At 41.7% G+C, this 13,853-nt stretch overlaps 1 protein-coding gene across 1 annotated transcript in view; it reads left to right on the top strand.

Moving 5' to 3' along the window:
- LOC133452558 (receptor-type tyrosine-protein phosphatase N2-like) overlaps positions 1-13,853 on the top strand; it is a 271,052-nt gene that overhangs the window by 216,591 nt on the left and 40,608 nt on the right. Inside the window, 2 exon segments of the mRNA XM_061731957.1 lie at positions 9,415-9,562; positions 12,655-12,728. Coding sequence (XP_061587941.1) covers positions 9,415-9,562; positions 12,655-12,728 — 222 coding nt within the window.

The following is a 13,853-nucleotide window of genomic DNA, read 5'->3' as shown; positions in this document are numbered from 1 at the left end:
TTAACCGTTTTGTTATTGTTTGTTTGTGCCACTTTGTGTTTGTGCTGCTGCCTGTCTTGGCCAGGACTCCCTTGTAAAAGAGATTTTTAATCCCAACAAGACTTTTTCCTGGTTAAATAAAGGTTATAATATTAATAATAATGTAATGCTTAGATTTTAAAAAATGTAAAAAAAAAAAAAAGAAAAAAAAAGCCCTTCAGCAGCTTTCTTTGCTTTCATTATCTACCCGTCTATCATCTCATCACTCATGCCTTCTCCCTCTGTAAGCGCCACTGGGAACTATTTTGGCCTCATCTCTGATACAGCAGCGTCTGCCTCTCTGCATGCACTGATCATTTTCCTCACACCTCCTTGTTCCCCTCAGCTCGCTCTCGTCGCGTTTTCTCATCTGTCTCCTTGTCATTGTGTCTGTGCACATCTCATTACACCCACAGTTTCTATAAGCAGACGTCTCGACCTCTTCTATCCAGCAGATGAAAATCTCTATTGAACCTCGGTTGCATTCTGTCGAGTGCTTTCATAATTGCGATACACAGCTACTCACTTGAACAGCCCACCACCCTGAGCAGCACCATGTCTCCATCCCCACTCACCCACTCCACTCGCATCTCTTCCTCTCCCTGCATTATGAAGCCGCCGGCTAGATGTGATGGAGCGGCCTTTTTGATGTGTTCAATAGGCACAAAGATGCTAATTACCCCAGAGATTTTCACCACAGTTGTGTTGGGTTGAAACGATTCCCTCTGCAGCGCTGCGCCTCTGCAGTGAGAGCGTCTGTTGTTCTAGCTCAATTGCAAGCACACAATCGAGGTGAAATATTTCACTGGCAAAATGCAGCCTCAATGCAATATAATGGCTGCATGTGAAGTGCCAGGTCACGTGTGGATGGAAATAGATTTGCTTTTGTCACAGTGAGGTCTGCTCTTCCTCAGGTAAGTTCGCTTCATCTCTGCCAGGCGCAGCCGTCTCAGCAGAGGTCTGCCTGAGATAAGACGAGGAGACGGATGAAATAAAGAGTTGCTTGTGTTTTGACAAGTGTTCAGTTGGCATGTGGGCTACAGTCTCATCAGAATAATTACTTTTTTTTTCTAAATCAAAGAGCCTTCTCTGTAAATTATGTGAGAGGATGAAGGCAACAGATCAAGTGCGTGGACGTGGTGATTAATTCTGCGTAGGTGATGGAGTTGAATGTATTTTCTGATGTCTTCTCTGAAGAAGTGGACAAAAGGTCTGGAAGTCATTTTGATTCCTTGATTCAGAACAGCAGTGCAACTCTCAGCTATCAGGGTTTCACATCCCTACTACTTGCAAAAAAAAGAAAAAACACCTTAAAGTAACATTTTGCGACCCGGTCCTGGTCGGCTCTTCCTGCAACTTTACGGCCCAGTGATGGTGAAACTGGCTCGCAGAGCTACAGTGGACTTCATGGCAGAGGCAATTATGGACTACAGAAGTATTGGAGGAAAAAGAATGACTGAGCAAGAAACCAAATGAGTAAATCTTAAGACAGTTTCATAAAAATGACTTAAGCTGGACACTTATGAGGAGCCTCTGAGCTAAAAATCGCAAAAAAATTATTTTCTGCCACTTAAGTTGAAGTAATGGCAATGACGGCATTATTTCAAGCAGCAGAACTGAACTTTTGCCATTTTAAGCACTTTGGGTCCAGTGGGGGTTGAGTTTCTTTGACAGCACTAAGATTTTTGTCTTTTGCTCAGTCAGTCTCTACTTTCTTTTCTGCTGTAATTACTTTTTTCTCTTCCAAAATGTCCACTTTAGCTCAGTGAGTTGCTCCATTGTTGCTGAAGCCACAGACACTTGTCCTTCCAGGACAAGAGCACAAAATGACTTTGGGCAGTCTCTGCAGATAAAAGGGTAAAAAGATCATTGCAGTTAAGCGACGCTTTGTTAAAGTTAGCAAATATTCCTCCAAATAAAAATGTAAATTATATTTTAAAGTGAACAAAAGTCCTTCGAACCCAAACTATCCTATTTTCCTAAATCTAACAGTGTTGGGGGAAGAAAAAAAAATACAGTCAATATAAACAAACTTTAAACTTTAAGCTTAAATGTAGGCATTAAAAGCGTCAACAGCTTTGCTGTCCATAGACTTTAAGTGTTGGTGAAATGCATTGTGGGTCTGCTGCACTCCCGTCCAAAGTTAAGAAGTCCAGCCTTAGTAATATTGACCGATGTAATTATCGGGTTTTATTGGATCTTTTTGTGTTCGTGTAAGTCTAAGCTGAATGTTAATGTAGATTTCAAGAGGACGAAGAGTAAAACTACTCGAAGGACATTATTTAATACAGTGGCAGAGAAAGTAGGCGTTGAACAAAATTCCATAAATCCTTTTTAACGGTTTAGTATTTAATAGTTTTTATCCAAATTCACTTCACTGCATATTTAATGTTCAGTCACTTGTTATAACCATCTGCAATATTTGTGGATTTATAGTATGTAGACCACATCAGAGCAACGGCTGGGACTGACCGGCTTGGCTATAAACTGAGAGGTTAGACGCATGGCGATGAGTGATAGCGGCTGCATTGGTAGAGAGATGTATGAGATGTAGCCGCCAGGCAGAAGAAAAAGACGACTAAAGAGATTTTGGGATGAAGAAAAAGTGACGAAGGAAAATGCAGAAGACGGGGTAAAGATGGAAATGAATAATCCACTGGGGACCCCAAAGGGACATACCAGTAGCAGGAGATGGATGGATTTTAATCTGGTTGTACTTCTTAAAATGATAATAAAGATATTCTATTTATATCTTTTTTCTATTTCTTTCCCTTTTCCACTAGAAGTAATGTAGAAAGTTATAGAGATGTTTATTTTAACTGTGCTCATTTAGTGGCTGCATGCAAATTTACTCCTTTTAAATGCACTTTTACCATCTAATAGAAATAAACCTTTCCAAATGGGTTTAAGAGACTTGTGTGGATGAGCGGATGTTTATATTTTCAACGAATAAAAACCATGATTTGCAGGAAATTCTGGTACTTTGTGCATCACAGACTGCTTATCATTACAAGAGGTGTCGCATGGCCGTTAGTTAATGGGAGGAAGCTGTGAGCTCCTCAGTTAAATATCTCCGTCCTGCTCTTTCCCTGCTAATTCACAGCAGCGTTGCAATGACTCAGAGGAAACCAGGGCTAATACACAGCCTGAACTGCACGGGTTTCAGCACATTGGACAGCTCCACACGGGCCTGAATCAAACTGCAGCTCTGATTGGCCCACAATGACTTCATCCCATGACAACGCTAACATTAGACCATAGAGGTGATGTTATATAATGCAGCTGTTATGGAGAATCCATTTTTCTTCAAACTTTCAGGTTTTCCAACCCTTATGTGAGGAACTTTATCTTTCTGAAAGACATTTTAGAGGCAGAAAGATCAGATTGTGTTCACAGCGTGGCATTTAAAATCCTGTGCTTTAACCTGGTGTATACATATGTGGACAACACAGGTTTTGTTGTCCATGTCATTACAATCAATTTCTTAACAGGGGCCCAAATCAACAAGAAAAAAAAATCCACCAGGTCATAGGTTAGAAGATAGAAAGAATTCAGATTACTACATTTGAAATATACAGCGTACTTGAATGGATTTAAGGACCAACCTAATCTTATTCCCCCTTCTTTTACTCATTAGTTCCCCCATTTTTTCTTTTTTCCAAGTTCTCCGTACTCTTCCTCCTCTTCCTCTTACATTTTATTTTCGTACAGAGTTTGATTCAAAAGCATTTGAACAACGATGAGAATTCTTTATTTTTAATGATCAAAGTTTAGGCTTTATGCTTGAATTTCAGAGGTTGCACAAAAATATGGTGCATACCATTTCGGAACTCATCACAAGCAAAGTACCTCAATTTTCAATGCCTCAGAAGTATTAATTTTAATTAGCCAAGTGTGGTCGCTACCCTCATTACTTCAGGACAAATAAGAGACATAGCAAAAGCCTTTGGTGAGAACGTTAAATCAGTGATATATTTTTTTATTTTGGTGAGGCATGGTGAGCTCAACAACATAAAAAAGCTCTGCTCAAGTGAGTGATCACAGAATCCTTTATTTAATGAAGAAAACCCTTCACATTAACAGCAGTCAGTTGTACTCTGGAGAAAGTATACAAATCATTGTCAAAATCTACAATCGAGAGACACCTTCATAAATGTAAATTGAAAAGTATATACAGCCAGATTAAAATATCTGAAAAAAAGAAGAAAGCCTTCCAATATTATGCAATTGGTCCGTCTGCACAGATGGAACCATCAAAAACCTTTATCAGAATGATGGGGAAATGGAAACAGCTTTTAATCACTGTGATTTCTTGCTTGTGTTTTCTCAAATGTAAGTCACTTTGGATAAAAGCGTCTGCTAAATGACAGTACTAGTAGTAGGAGTAGTAGTAGTATTGTGGTATGGACATTTATGGCTGCCTATGAGACAAGCTCACTTGAATTTTAATTTTAATTTATTTTAGACAATTGCCACAAAAGTGATTGGTAAACAGTGTTTACAAAACAACAATCCCAAACAACAATGTATATATTCACCAGTATTAGGTCATCGTCGCAATATATTTATACATTTGTACTTAATAGAATAATAATATAAACAACATTTCCAATTGAATAAACTTGTAAGTATTTATACCTTCAGATACGACATTGTTTGATGCAAATTGTCTGAAAAGGGGTTTGAAGAAGCAAAACGTATTTATTCACACCCCCTTCTCCCTCTAATTTCCCTTATAGTAAGAGTCACTGGTGCTTATTGGAGTGACTGTTAACAGGAGTAGAAATGCTGGGGCGGGGTCTACTGGCATTAGGCCAAATGCTACCAAACTGATAGGACCAGGCTTCAAATCACAGATGAATATCAACACAGAAAATACTGCAAAAGCAGCTCAGGACTTATTGAAGGCAAAGAAATGGCCAGTCAGTCATCGGACTTGGTCTCTGTGGAGCTCACTGCTCAGACAAACCAGGAGGTAGAAAGACCCACAAACAAGCATGACCTGGAGCTGGCTGCAGGGGAAGGTCTGTCAGGGCATCTCCAGGGAGGACAATCAGAGTTTGGTGGATGTCCTTGGACTGCAGATGTTTTTAAATCAAGCACTCAAATCTAGTTATTTATTCACTGCTGAAAACAGAGGCTGTAATTCCTAAACAGTAAACACCACATTCTTGCAAAACCTCTTAGATTAAAGCTTAAACTCTACACCTTGATTGTTCTGTTTCAAATCTATTGTGGCACAATCTAAAAACTCTATTTTCTACAAGATTACTGACTGACTGCAGTTTCCTTCCTCTGGCTTCGTTCTTTTCCTTATTGTTGATTTATCTCCCCTGCCTTCTTTCCTTTTATAGTATTTCATTGCTTTGTTCCCTTGGTTTATTCTCCGTCCACGTTTTCCTTCTAATCTCTGTTCCCCCTCCTTCTCCGTCTTTTTCTTTTCTTGCTGGTCTTTTTTTTTTTTCCCTTCCCCGTCCATGATTTGGAACAATGCCTGTTCCTGACTGCTCATACTTCCCTCTTGCAGTCAGAGCTGTCACTTTTTACAAAAACGTTCGCACTCACGGGAGAACTCATTTCAGATTCACACCGCGATGTTAACTAGAGACGGAGCAGAGTTTCTTGGCAACAAAACCTGGGCTCCAGCCGACACGTTTTGGTAGGGGGGGATTTCAGAACGGTTATCACAGCAAGAGACCAAATCCATCACAAAGCGAGATGAGCAGAGCAATGCTGTGGAAAAGCAAATATTTCATCTAACGCCCCGCCTTGCGTTCGAGAGAAGCAAATGTTGAGCAATTTTTAATACAAATTGCTGTCTTCAAAAAGCTGAAACGTGAACACTGATGAAGTGCAGTGCCCCCGCACCACTCTGGCCCTCCGACCCTTCCGTCTCCCCCCCGAAATTAATTGCCTTTCATAAACTCGTGCCATGTTCCCTTATATCTTCAACTCTGTGATTTTCATTTGAGAAGAAACAGCTTTCCCCATCTTATCTAAGCTAAAGCATTAGGCTTGAACCGAGAAGCCCCCGCATCAGCGACACCGTCCCCCCTGAAACCCTCTCTCCTTGTGTCTGAAGAGGATTATGTGACTCCATATATGAAGGCCATTATCTGGTCCTTTGTTGCTGGCCGAGTACGTGCTGCAGATTACACTGCAGCCGGATCGTCCGTCCAGATTAGCCGAGCTGGGATTCTGCTCTGGGTTTGCACCGGTGGCCATCAGGCCTCAGGCCTGGATCTGATCCGTCCTGTTGTCGCAGGACCGGAGGAGGAAACGGGCCGAACTAATGTGGTCAGCTGAGAGGAAGCAGCCTGATCAGCTGTGAGGATCACAGCAGCTTTTAATCCGACATAAAACGCCGTCCTCTGGGATGGAAAGTGGATGCAGACTAAAACAATAGGATTCAGTTGAAACAATATCTTTTGAAATTTAATGAATTATGATTTGAATTTTAGAAGGAACAGAATGAAGTTTGAATAGAATTACAGGTAGTGTTAACCCTATCACAATAAAGGTGAAAAGTGGCCAAGAATTGTAAGATAAGGTTATTTCAGGCAGGTATTGTTTATGAAGGTGTTTTATTTGATTTCATTTCTATGTATTTATGTCTGAGAATGATGGTGATTTAGTTTTATCCTCTGTGTTTGTGACTAAGGGAGTTGTGTCTATTATTGTTTTGTCTGTCATGTATAATGTATGTCGGTTATGTATTAAGTGTTAATTTGTGTATTGTGTGTATGTCGGACCCCAGGAAGAATAGCTAATGCTGTGGCTAATGCTAATGGGGATCCTAAATAAAACAACAAACTGGTGGTTGATTACGTTAAATGAAAGTAACAGTGAAAATGAAAATAATCAGGAAATGATTGTGATATTAATACTACGCACTTGAGTACATTTTTTTAAATTTAGCCTTTATTTAATCAGGTTGGTCCCATTGAGATCGGGGGTCTCTTTTACAAGAGAGACCTGGCCAAGATAGCAGAAACACAGTTACAGAATTAAAAGATAAAAAACAATCAAACAATAAATGAATTTAATAAAGAAATAATAATTAATTAAAACACTTGCATACAGACAGTCTGAACTCCACTGTTTTCATCAGAGCTTTAAATTCAGTCACAGGTATGAGGTTTGGTAAATGCAGTTCGGATGGAAGTTTATTCCAAGCATCTGGTGCTGAAAACCTAAAGCTTTCTTCCCAAATTCCGTTCTTATTTTTGGAGCAACCAAATGCAAAATGTCCATTGAACGGAGATTGTAACCTCCTTGTTTCCATGTTAATAGAGGAGATAAATAAGAAGGAATTGTACCCAGAATGGCTTTATAAATGAACATATACCATTTTTATATGCCATATACCCAAATCGCACCTCATTTTGTCTGACAGGGAAGTACAAGTCCCGTTAAACTGCATTGGATAAGCGTACGTGGTAACTTCCACCGCTGGACGCCCTTCCCTGCCGCGCTATGCTATCCCGCAGCGATGTCTTCCGCCCACTTCCCCTTTCTTCTCGGTCTCTGTCGATCCAAAATGGCTTCTGCATTGTGCCGCCCGGCGTGCTGCGGCGCTCTCACGCTGCTCCTTCCTACAGGTGCTTAGCTGCTGCGTCAGAGCCACAATGGCGGCTCGGGCAGAGTCTTATTGCGTAGCGCTTTTTATTGAGCCTCTTTGGCAGCTGTAAGCCCCCCCGCAGAAAGGGGATTATTCAGTGTTTGGCCGACACATGGTGATCTCAGCACCTCCTGATTGGATTGCAATAATCCCTTTACACAGCCACAAAAAACCCTATTACTCTGGCATTAGAGAGGGAGGGAGGGCGGGGGGGGTAGAGGGCAGTGGGGGCCGTCTGATTCGGACTTTGTAAGGCTGTGTGTGTGTCTTCGCTGGGATTGTGTTCATCTGTGTTTTTTCTTTTTTCTTTTTGGGTATAAGTAGCCTGTTTGTGGGGTTTTTTCCACGTTTTCTTTGTGTGCGTTTGTTCATGACCTTATAAAATTCTCTGTGTGGTTCGTGCTCTCGAAGCGTCTCTGCGTTTGCTCTGTGTGTCTCGTGATGTGCCCCGCTGCTGATAAACGACTGCTTGCAGGTGGAGGGTCGCAGCGTTCAGCCTCCACTTACATCGGCTCGGAGAGCTGCTTGTGCAGGAAGGAGAGGCGACGAAGACCGAGCGAAGCCTGCAGCTCCAGTCGGAGCTCACTGGGCTCCATGTTAGCTCTCCATCGTGTTTATGAGAACTGGCATGATAAAAATCAAATAAACACATTTGATCAGGGCACTTTTCCATTATCTTCCACTCGCTGGACATCTGGCTTCACTGCTTCCCATTTGGAGGAAAGAAAGGAAGAAAAAAAAAACCTCCCATTTTAGCAGAAAAGCCATTAGGCCTTTTTTGGAAGTTAATTCTGATTAAGATCAGCACCATTTGTAACTGCCACCATAAATCATCGCTGGAGCCATTTAAAGAGCTGCGCGAGCTCGTTTTAGTCCCTCATCTGTTACAGCGATCGCCCATATTTTGTATGCACGGGTCGCTGACTCATAGTTCTACCCCCTCAACAAAACAAAGCCACTTCTTCACCTTCAGAAATGGTTTGTTTGATACTTGAGTCGGAGCCCTGGGTGATAAGAATGGGAAAGAAAATTAGGGGATAAAAGTATATAAAATAAGAAATGGTTTGTCATAACTTTGTTGTGGTTTTACACAAAGTTAATTAGCAGTAAAAGGCTCACATTCCCTTGATTATTTATGAAAAGAGTAAAACTGGTCACCTCCAACTCAACCACTGAATCATACGGGCGTTTTTGATGGTGATGTCACTGGGGCATCCAATAATCTGAAGAAAATCTGCACGTGGGGATCATATCTGGGATCAATGGCTTAAAAAAGTGATTTATTTCATTTTAATTAGACTAGAAAGCTGTAGATTGAAATTCACAGGCTTGAATCTTCTTTTGATGAATTTTCTCCAATATTTTTGCCTCCAGTTGCCATTTTATACGAGAGCATTTAAAAACAATGTGTTTAATTTTTCCTGTTTAACCTCTGTAGCGCTCCAGTTAACACACATCAGTTAAAAAGTTGACCCCATCAAGGGGCCCAAGTATTTTTTGTGGTTGGTCTCTTCTCTATTGACAGAATAATGATCTCCTCTGAAGTTTAAACTAACATCCAGTTAGAGAGTTCGTTAAAATCATGTGAGAATCCAACATCTGTACCTTTGGACAGATAACTCTCCTCTGTCTGGTTCTTCAGATAGTAGAGGCGGGTCTGATCGAAGGGGGGAACCCCACAGTGGAGCTCAGCCTCCGAGTGCACGAGTCAGTCTCTGACAAGGACAGATGTGTAGCCCCCCCCCTCACCACCTCCTCTGCCTCTTCTCCCTCAGTCCTACATGGAGGATCACCTGAAGAACAAGGACCGCCTGGAGAAGGAATGGGAGGCGCTGTGCGCGTACCAGGCCGAGCCCAACGCCAGCACCACGGGCCTCAAGGACGGCAACGCCAGGAAGAACCGCTCTGCTGCTGTGGTGGCATGTAAGCACCTTTCTGGCTGAACAACGATGCTTTATGTGAGCTGGACAGACCAGGCACGGCCCCTGCAGCTCCAGCAGCACCATGTTTGAATGTGTGAAACTACGTTCTCGCAGTTTAATTTCATGTATTCAAAGTAGAGTATAGAGTTGCCATTCCACTATTCAATCAGTTAGTTAATGAGTTATTACCTTTGCACAGCTGGAATTCAAAAAACCTTTCAAATATCACAAAAACCTTTTTACGCTTTCATGAGGTGGTTTTCCAGACATGTCCAGTTTAGCCAACGTGTAATGGGCAGTTGGTCATGTGACCCGACCGTGAATCAATTTGAATGATCGTCCACTGACTTCGTTTGTACTTTGTACTGCCACCATTTCAGAATTGTCGCTTTTGTTTTGTGAAAAAAAATCCACCCATATAAAGAAAAATCAGCTTCCCAGCACTGACATCGGGTCAGACTATTCATACAGTATATGACATTTAAACCCAAGTACTGAGATGTTGAGACATGCAAACAGATTCTTCTGGATTCTGATATTACTGTATTTTGGACCGTTAGGCGCCTCATAGGGCGCAAAATCAATGAGCAGGTCTATTTTCATACATAAGGCGCATGATGAAACATATATAATTCGAAGCAAAACAGTCTGTTTAGTTGAACTTTATTCAACTCATTCAGAATAACTCAGTTTAAAAAAAGAATATTGTTCAGTTTAAACATTTTTTTTTAAATAATCCGTCTTCCACGAGTCCACCAATAAAAAGTGGAGGAGGTAAACGTCGTACTACTGTTCTCTGATTGGTTCATCGTTGCCAGCGATAGCAGACACCTGAAGTTAGTGTGAGGTTGGAACAACGTTGTATTCCAACGTTTGATTATAAGTAAATTATGATACAGATTTGAAAATTTGGTTTACGCTAAAAACATTAGTTTGAAGTCTAATTACAGAAAGGTAACGTTGACTAGATGATGGAACCACATAAAATTGGTTCGACAAAAAATTCTTACCTATGGCGCCCCGGATTATAGGACCCACTGCCGATTTTTAAGGAAAATGAAGGACTTTAAGTGCCTTATAGTGCGGAAAATACAGTAAATATCCACAATATTATGGCTGTTAGACACAAGTTCTAAAGGACTAAAAGATTTAGGGAAATAAAAGCCTTTATGGTCAACAGAGACGAGAACACGACGACTACTGCTGTCATTTAGCTTTTTTCACGAGTGTTTCACGAGACAAGATCGTATCCTCGTCACTGATGAAGCACGGACAAAAAAAAGACAACTAAAAGTCTTGTGGACCCAAAGTCAGCTGTTAAATCAGCCCCTCGCACACTGTGGCTTTGCTCCTCACCAGCCTCCCGACAACAGCGCCTGTTTATTCAGAGCCCAGCCTCCATTATCAGGAACGGCGAGCAGATGCAGCGAGCAGAAGGGTTGTAAATTAGTTTTCTATTAAAGCTCTCCTGCGCAGACCTCATCAATGATTAAAATTTCTAAGCTTCTGTGGAAATAGCCCCATCTAAAAAAGCCCTGTCCCATTCTCTGTGCTAGTCCGGGGCTTAATGAAATCCAGATTGTCAGCTGGGAAACCGGTTTGTCAGGAATAAATTGCGCCTCCTATTTGAAGCACCTCTGGTTTCTGTGGAAAATTAAAAAAAAGGAGGGTCTTTTGCTGCCTTCGCTGGAGGCTTCAGATGACTGCTCGCGAGGAAGGAACACGGGAAAGTTTGAGCCGTTTTAAAAACATGTTCATTGGAGCAGAGATGAGCAGCAGATCCCCTCAAACTGGATTCATACATCTTCTAATAAAGGCAGCGACAGCATTCACGTCAGGTACACTCCAAACTTTAAACCTGACAATCTCAAACATTTTCACAACTTGGAGAAAGTTCAGCGATCCTCGACTTTTCCTTACAGTGATTTCTATGTCGTGTTCATTCTTTGCTTTTTCTGTTTCAAACCAAATGTGGAAGAACTTGATAATGAAAAAAAACTAATATGATGTTGATTCTCTTGGTTTTTTTATTGCTTTTGATTTAAAAGAAGAACAAGTTACCTTGTTTTGTCATTTTTTGAAAACAAACCTGTAAAAGTAGTGCTCAGTAAAAAATGTGGGAAGATTTTGCCTGGAGGAAAACCTGCAGAGAAGATTTTTTTTCAACTACAAAACCAGCCTTTTTTAAGTTTTCTACTCGCCACTCATCACATTTGCCTAAACCTAAATCCCATCATACATCAGGATGTAAATCTGTAGAATATGAATCAAGTAGAGCTCTGAGGTCCTTGTGGTTCAGTCAGTTAGCTGCAAAAGCAGTCACTTTAGAAATAAGTTTAATATTCCATAAATCTGGTCAAAATTCTCTTATTTTACACAAAGTAGGATAAGAAAAAATGTCTTGACGAGAATTCTTAACACCAGGTCTAAAATAGTTTTCTAATTATCTTGAAACTCGGCTTTTTTATCACTATTATAATTAGGTTTTGCAGTGTAGAACCAGATGTTGGAACCAAACAGGGTGAAATTGCATTTAAGTACTTTTCTGGACACAGAATCAAATAAACTTTCTGTTCATGTTAGATGTAGATGTTAGATGCACCCAGACTTAAATTTAAACTGCAAACTCTCACTTCTCTGCAACTCTCACTTATCTTTGTTTTATTCCTTTTTTGTCACGTCTTGTTTAAAGTTTCATCAAGGTTTTACTTTGGTTGGGAGATTCTCCCGTCGTTATATACTACAGTTAAGGACTAAAGATTATATTTGAGCTACAATATAAAACCTTACGCTCATTCTCACCTCTTCATCGATCCTGGGAGAACGAGAATTTGTAAAAGCTTTTTTTTCTTTTTCTTTAACTTCAAAACTTAGACCTAGATTCAGAAAATAAGAAAACGCAATTCGATAGAAAACAACCTTGAAAAAGCAGAAGAGAATCTGTCCCAAGTCCTGACAACGTTGTTTGTTCCTGCATCATTTGTTCGTGGTCTCGAATGTTCGACAGACATCCGAACTGAACCTCGTCCCGATGCTTTTACTGTGGACACAAACGTACCGGCGTTACGGAGAATTGTTCATTTTCTGTTCCAGATGATCACTCCAGGATCACCTTGAAGGTGGAGAACAGCCAAGGCAACTCTGATTACATCAACGCCAGCCCGATTGTGAGTACCTCCGTATTTCACGCCGCCGCCGCGCCAGGCTCCCTCAGTACCCAGGGGGCATTGCAGAAACAAAGCAGCCTCGCCGTTGTCCAATATAAATTTGGATCCGCCGCTTGCTTAGCCGCAGCGCCGGGCGTTCAGCCTCACACCATGTACGTGCTCTGCCCCATGAATATTAACGACGGCTATACAGCAAACACCCCAGGCGAGTCTTCGCTGGGGGAAGCCGGGAGAAAGGACATGTGCACGGCTCTCGGCTCGCTTCTCATTTGTGGAAACAAAATTGATCTGCGGGGTCTCGGGAAATGATTGTTCCTGACCTTGGGTTATGCTAATTTGACTCTACTTTGTGTTTACCGTTACGGTGCGCTTGCCGAGGCCATCTCATGGCTCAGAACAAATTTAAGCTGCAGAACAGACCGAGAAGACGGAGTGCAGGGGGGAAAAAAAAGAGCTGTGTGAATTCAGTAAGTGAGTGAATCAATCGGGGAACCGGTGTTGGAATAGTGCGTTTATGTTCCCCCGGAGGCAGATACACTGCTATTCCATTAAAAGCAACATGAACGCCATGCATTTCAAATCTGGGCGTTATACCAAAAAAGTGTGCGTGTGCATGTGCATGTATGTGTGTGTGAGAGAGAGCAGGCGACAGGAGAGGAAAGGAATTCAAACTACAGGTGAATGAAACAGAAACTCCGTCGGATGTCAGAAAGGGGCCGAAGCACATGAACCCAGACGCGTCTGAAGAGACGCTGCGACCACAGATGAGCAATCATGCACCTGCAATACCTGCAAAACACAGACGCTGTGGAAGACGGAGCGCCGACGCCCTCAGAAGCGCACACTCGAGACCGGAACACACATCGGCAGACTGTCAGGCGCACATTCACACCTCCCACTCGCTCTAATAATACAGCGCCCGTGCGCTTGGATGTATGCTACATGTTGAGTCTATTTAGGGAACTTCCTCCGACTGCGCTCACCCACACTTCACCCGAGAGAGGATGGCAAAGGCGACTAACTGGCTCGTAACATTCTTCTCTAAAAACTGGCTAACGGGGCGAGATGCTGCCGTCACACCAGAGGAAGGTGTTGGGTGTAATGACATTTAAAATGTAAAAAGTC

The sequence above is a fragment of the Cololabis saira genome, chromosome 10 (genome assembly GCF_033807715.1).
Source record: "Cololabis saira isolate AMF1-May2022 chromosome 10, fColSai1.1, whole genome shotgun sequence".
Classification (NCBI taxonomy): Eukaryota; Metazoa; Chordata; class Actinopteri; order Beloniformes; family Belonidae; genus Cololabis; species Cololabis saira.
This window is presented reverse-complemented; position numbering and strand designations above follow the sequence as displayed.